The 6,099-nt window shown below is 38.9% G+C and overlaps 1 protein-coding gene across 1 annotated transcript; it reads left to right on the top strand.

Annotated features, from left to right (window-relative positions):
- The first annotated feature begins 4,639 nt into the window (after positions 1–4,639).
- LOC129573209 (MYND-type zinc finger-containing chromatin reader ZMYND8-like) lies at positions 4,640–6,007 on the top strand. Its single transcript, XM_055453528.1, has 3 exons — positions 4,640–4,939; positions 5,026–5,083; positions 5,145–6,007. The coding sequence occupies exons 1-3, from the start codon at positions 4,713–4,715 to the stop codon at positions 5,697–5,699; spliced, it is 840 nt and encodes a 279-aa protein (XP_055309503.1). The 5' UTR covers positions 4,640–4,712; the 3' UTR covers positions 5,700–6,007.
- Positions 6,008–6,099: the final 92 nt, after the last annotated feature.

Consider the following 6,099-nt stretch of genomic DNA (forward strand, 5'->3'; position numbering starts at 1 on the left):
GCCCATGGGCGAAATTGTGATTTGCCCATGGGCGAAATTGAATAGTTGCCCATGGGCGTGAAAGTCTTGCCCATGGGCGAAATTGAATAGTTGCCCATGGGCATCTATGACAAAAGTCTTATGACAAAAGTTTTATGACAAAAAACACTGACCCGCAAAAACTGGCATTTTTTGATATTTGGCTTGAAATGCACAGTCTATGGTGCGTCACTTGTCGGACTACCGTCCTCCGTGATCTGGTAATTTATTGCAGATTGAACCATCGTTCATATGGATGTTTTGCATGTGACGGGCGGCATGCGTCGATGACCCGGTGTGTCCACACAGGAGACAAGCGACTTCATGATTCCGTTCAATCCAGTTGGATTTGGCATTTGATCGTTGCGTGCTTCTGCTTTCTCTTCATCCGTGTATTGAAATACTTCTAAGTACATGTACATTACTGAGAATCGTCCTTGTGTGCTGTATTCTATTTATGTTTACATCAAGTATAGAATAAAACCGAACAAAGTGAAAAGATAATAAAATAAGATAAATTTTAAGTTTTGTGTAAGTTTTTGAATTCTTGATTTGTGCATTTTTTCCAGGGCGCGTTATGAGCTGATGTCAGCAGCACTAACTAATGACAGTTGCTGACGAGTATGCGTTGCGTTGTTTTAACGCATTTGCGGTATAAAAACGAAAGGGTGAGTAAACTTACCATTGGTGAGATTGAACATACAACGCAACGCATACTCGTCATCAGCAACCGACTTTAGTTAGTGCTGCTGACATCAGCTCACAACACGCTCTGATTTTTTCACATTTTTTTTTTCAATTTTCTTCTCTTTGGCGTCAATTGGAGAAATGGATTCACAAAATGAAAACGGCGGCAAGAGCTTTGAAGGTTTATGAATTCCTGTTCACGGCGGTCGGAATAAATTTAATTGTTTACACTATGGCTGAGAGTGTGAGATGAAATTTGTTTGAAATTTGATCATACTGTTGTTTCAATAATGTCATTGATTTATGTATTTTCCATTTGCTAAAGTGTTTATTCGGAACGAATGAATGTATGTATGGCGTGAGAGAGAATCACACCACTCACTCGAATATTTCGAGAGGTGCAGTTCACTTTAAGCATCGCACTATAAGAAAAGCATTGGAAAAAAATTCATTTGAAAAGTTTTCAATGAAAACTGAATCAAAATCGTGTTTCTGTAAGACAAAAGTGTTCTTTTCGGCTCTGTTACAATCTGACGGTGACTTTTGAAAAATGGAAAGTTAGAAGTCCTACAATTATGTACTAATTATGTACTATGCGTACAAGCATTCAAAAAATTTTGTACTTCATTCCTGTGGATTTTATGAAACTGGTATAAAACCGCATTTTGGGCCAAAACTGGTATAACTGGTATAAATTTTTTGTATTACTCCAAATAATCTTGTACTATGGTCTATAATTATGTACTAATTTTGTACTTCCCAAAAAACATCCGCCCGACCCCATTGACCCTCCCTTTTGATAAAAAAACTCGATTTTCACTTTCCAGTGCAAATACACCAAAATTCAAATTTTTTCTACATCGCTCAAACAATTTTGTACCATGGCCTATAATTATGTACTACTTTTGTACTTCCCGAAAAACACCCTCCCGACCCCATCGACCCACCCCTTTGACCCAAAAACCTACACAATCGAAACACGTTTGAGCGCATTTTCAAAACATGCTTTGTTCACAGACAACGCTCTATTCGTGTGATATCAAACACTACATAAGGCTCATGCATTCGTCTCATACGTATTCACTCACTCATTCACTTACTCACCGACATAGTTCATGAATAACGTTAGTGTGAGTGTGTGGGTTATGAACGACATAGCAAGTGAGCGATATTGAATGTATGCTCGCGTTTCATGTTCATGCCTGCGAATACACAAAACCAAGAAATAGAGAGAATGACAAAGAGAGAGAGAGAGAGAGAGAGAGAACTAGTGATTTACGCGCGTAATTCAAACAAAATTTTATTTTTGTATTCATCCAATGCAAACACTGGATAATACACAGTGGATTTAAGCTATTTTGTTACTGCTACGATGTTGTTACACATACATGCACATGAAGTTTCAATCAAAACTGAATGTAAACAATACATTCCTCCTGTCAATTGAACTATCACAGAGCCACATCTAGTGGTGGTCAACTGTGCAACTCCATTCAAATTTGAATGTGATTTTTGGACGTTATGAAAAGAGACGATATCACATTCACACATTGATTGATGGGTACTCATAGCGTCTCATATGTTCATTAACCAATTGTAATTCATCATGTTATTGGGTTGTATTTGGAAGAATATATTCTCATACAATAATAATAACTCATTGATTTTCGGGAGTTTTACAGTAGAGAATTATGTTGTCAATTCAGCATAATTCTATTGGAACGCTATCATCTATGGTTGTTCAATAAGAATTCGCATCCGGGCGACACGTACCGTACAAACAAAGTTTCGTACACGCAGCGCCCGAGTACTTCGTAGTGGAAGAAAGATTTGATGTTCGTGAACATCAATATTGGTGACAAGCAAGCTTCACTTTTCTTCCACTACGAAGTACCCGGGCGCTGCGTGTACGAAACTATTTGATTTTTTGACTCGCTGCCTTAACGGCAAAACGTCTTGACATCCATCAAGAGGTGATTAAATGCGCTACAATCACGCTCGCACAATCGATTGATGTTGAGACATTTGTCTCTTATCATTGATGCTCTCTATAAGCATGACTCTTCACTTGAGAGTTCTCAATGGAGCATGACGCTCCAATTGAAAATTGATACTCCATATGTTTTCTCAAATATACACATATTCTCCAGGATAATTCACTAAGATTATGCTCTTATTGAATAATCGATGCATGACTCGTTCTCTGGATGCACGGCGATGAAGTTACAACAACAATAACACGTATTTCCAATTTAAACATAAGACGAGCTCTACTGACACGACGCTTATGGTGATAGATGAAGATTTCAATCACATAAGCGTATGCATGGCCGATAATCAAGTAGCCTTTCGCGCAAACCGTATAAATCCTATGCTATCGTGTCTGTATTGTGTGTATATATTGACCGCTCAACGTGTGTTTTGTGTATGACCACTAAAGGCAGGTCGAATGTTGTCTTCAGTATGGATTTCATAGCTGCGTCTGGATGACTCCATTATGCAATGGATTTTGAAAATTGCGTGGAGCCTCTATGCTCATCATGAATTCGCTCATTGATAGTGCTACCACTGAATGAGGTGGAGCCGGAGTCAATATACTGGATCAACATCGTAGCAGTAACAAAATTCGCAGGCATGAACATGAAACGCGAGCATACATTCAATATCGCTCACTTGCTATGTCGTTCATAACCCACACACTCACACTAACGTTATTCATGAACTATGTCGGTGAGTAAGTGAATGAGTGAGTGAATACGTATGAGACGAATGCATGAGCCTTATGTAGTGTTTGATATCACACGAATAGAGCGTTGTCTGTGAACAAAGCATGTTTTGAAAATGCGCTCAAACGTGTTTCGATTTTGTAGGTTTTTGGGTCAAAGGAGTGGGTCGATGGGGTCGGGCGGATGTTTTTTGGGAAGTACAAAATTAGTACATAATTATAGGCCATAGTACAAAATTATTTGGAGCAATACAAAAATTTATACCAGTTATACCAGTTTTGGCCCAAAATGCGGTTTTATACCAGTTTCATAAAATCCACAGGAATGAAGTACAAATTTTTTTGAATGCTTGTACGCATAGTACATAATTAGTACATAATTATAGGACTTCTAACTTTCCATTTTTCAAAAGTCACCGTCAGATTGTAACAGAGCCGTTCTTTTCTTTGGTTTTTCATAAAAATCAACTGACGAAATAGAAAAATGGATCAGAATGAAAGACCAATTCCCAGAGGCCACGGTATAGCTTTTCTACATCCCCCATTATCCGATGATAATGCTGGCCCTTCGTTCGAAAATGCTGGCCCAGCAAATGGAAGAGGTTTGCTAATGCAAAGATTGCGTATGATAGTTGCGAAGAAATCATCTTCTGAAAACCGCCATGTTTTTCCAAAAATCTATGTTGATCTGGATCAGATTAAAACTCTGAAGGAAGGAACGGACGTGAACGTGGTTGGCACAATTAAAAATGTCGATATGAAATTTTTTTCAATTCGGTTCTGTGTGATCAGTTTCAGTTGAAACATGAACATTTTCAAGGAGTTCACCGGTTTCATCGTAAGTAAACCGCAAGGTCTGTTACATTTGACGCAAGTTCCAATTCGGCATGTTCAGCCAGTGCTTTCGTTAGTGCTAACTGAATTTGGCACTTTGCTCTTTGAATTAAATGGTCGTATTTGATTTAGGCCAAGCTAGAGCTGACGTAAGTACCAAATGCTTCATGCGGAGTTTTCGTTCGGATGGTGTCCATCAATGCCGTCCAGCAGCGCCTGTCCAACCGCCGGTGCAAGGCACCGAGGCGCGAGCGCGCCAGAGGCTCGTGAGCGCAAAATATTTTGAACAAATGCAAGCGCGTCGAAGGCGTGCGAAAGCTAAACAAGATTTAAACATGTGGAGGTTGTTGCCAAACAAAAAAAATGTGACAGTTCGTCACTATCCGAAGCGCCACCTATCTTTTCAAGTTGACGCGATGTTGAAAACTTGAAGTTTGACACTTGCTATATGTTCATTCTTGTCAATTTTATAAACAACAACACAGCATATTTCAAACAGAAACAAACAAATGATTTATCGATCATGATGAATTCTCATGATACATTTTGTTGGAAATGTGCAAAGAAAAACAGCACACAAAATTGCGCGATTTGCAAAAAGTCTTTTCACAAAAAGTATTCAAACTTTGCAAATGATTTATGTGACGAGTGTAGCCGGAACGAAAACCCGTATAGGTACGTATTTTGATTTGTTTCGGTCAAAATTTGGAAATTTTTTGGAATATTCTCATATGTTTTTCATGATTTTTCTTCCAAACCAGTCAGGAACATCCTGAACTCATCCCATCAGTAATACATTTCCTGCTCAGTCATGAAGAGGTAAATATCTCCATAAGAAATATGTCATTATTCAAACTCAACAACATTTTTGTCATTTTAGATCGCACCATTGAAGAACATCGTCTTCAAAAATAGCAACGATACCGTGAAATACATCGGTTTGAATGAAATCGAAAAGAAAAACTACGATAGTTTTCTGCAGCTCAAAAATGACGTCGAATGGTTCGCGCACCATTTGAAGACAAAACATTTTACGCCTAAGATGAATAAAGGTGAATCTGCACGAGCTGCCGACATGATCGTAGGATACTTGAATCAAGAGATCAGTAACTTATTGATGTGCCCAGAATGCTACGAAAATTGTTATCGAAATCCGGATGACTCCATAACAATACCGTGCACAAAATATCGACATCTTGTGATTTGGGCCGATATTAAAGAATACGGATGCTGGCCAGCGAAAGTGATGTCGATCAACAAACCGAACATGGTTGATGTTCGTTTCTTTGGAGACGGAACAAGAGCCTGTCTCCCCTCACGTAATTGTCATTTGTTTTCAAAGGAAATTCCTTCAAACAAAAATCGGCCCATTGGAAAAGATTCGATAGCTCTTTTTTCACTTGCTCTAAAGGTAAACCTATGTGGTTCCGTATGAATTTTCACTTTTTAATGCGTTTTTTGGATCCTTCAGGAAGTTGAAACGTTTATCGAAAACATGAAGGGAACCTTTGGAAATTTCAAATATGCACCGGCACGCACAGTCATCAAGCCTGAAAATTACACAGATCAATGGAAATATCAGATCGCAGCAGACACGTCGAATCAAATCGAAAATTCAGATGTTGATTGTGAATCGGTGGAAACGGTCCCATTGAACCAAATAGTTGATAATGAAGTGGAAGTATCGATCAAAGCAAATGAAGCATCTAAAGTAGCAGACCAATTGGCCAAATTGAATGATACGCCTGGAGCAGCAAACACACTGGTCATACCAACTGATACGCCAGGAGCAGCAAACACACCGGTCATACCAAGTGATACGCCTGCAGCAGCAA

The sequence above is a fragment of the Sitodiplosis mosellana genome, unplaced genomic scaffold, assembly GCF_009176505.1.
Source record: "Sitodiplosis mosellana isolate CC-2019 unplaced genomic scaffold, AAFC_SMos_1.0 Smas_scaffold_6013, whole genome shotgun sequence".
Lineage (NCBI taxonomy): Eukaryota > Metazoa > Arthropoda > Insecta > Diptera > Cecidomyiidae > Sitodiplosis > Sitodiplosis mosellana.

Bases quoted from the DNA above. Each gene is read 5' to 3' on its own strand.
- LOC129573209 (XM_055453528.1), top strand. From the start codon at position 4,713: ATGTTCATTCTTGTCAATTTTATAAACAACAACACAGCATATTTCAAA. The intron at 4,940-5,025 runs GTACGTATTTTG...CTTCCAAACCAG, and splicing joins CGGAACGAAAACCCGTATAG to TCAGGAACATCCTGAACTCA. The intron at 5,084-5,144 runs GTAAATATCTCC...TTGTCATTTTAG, and splicing joins TCCTGCTCAGTCATGAAGAG to ATCGCACCATTGAAGAACAT.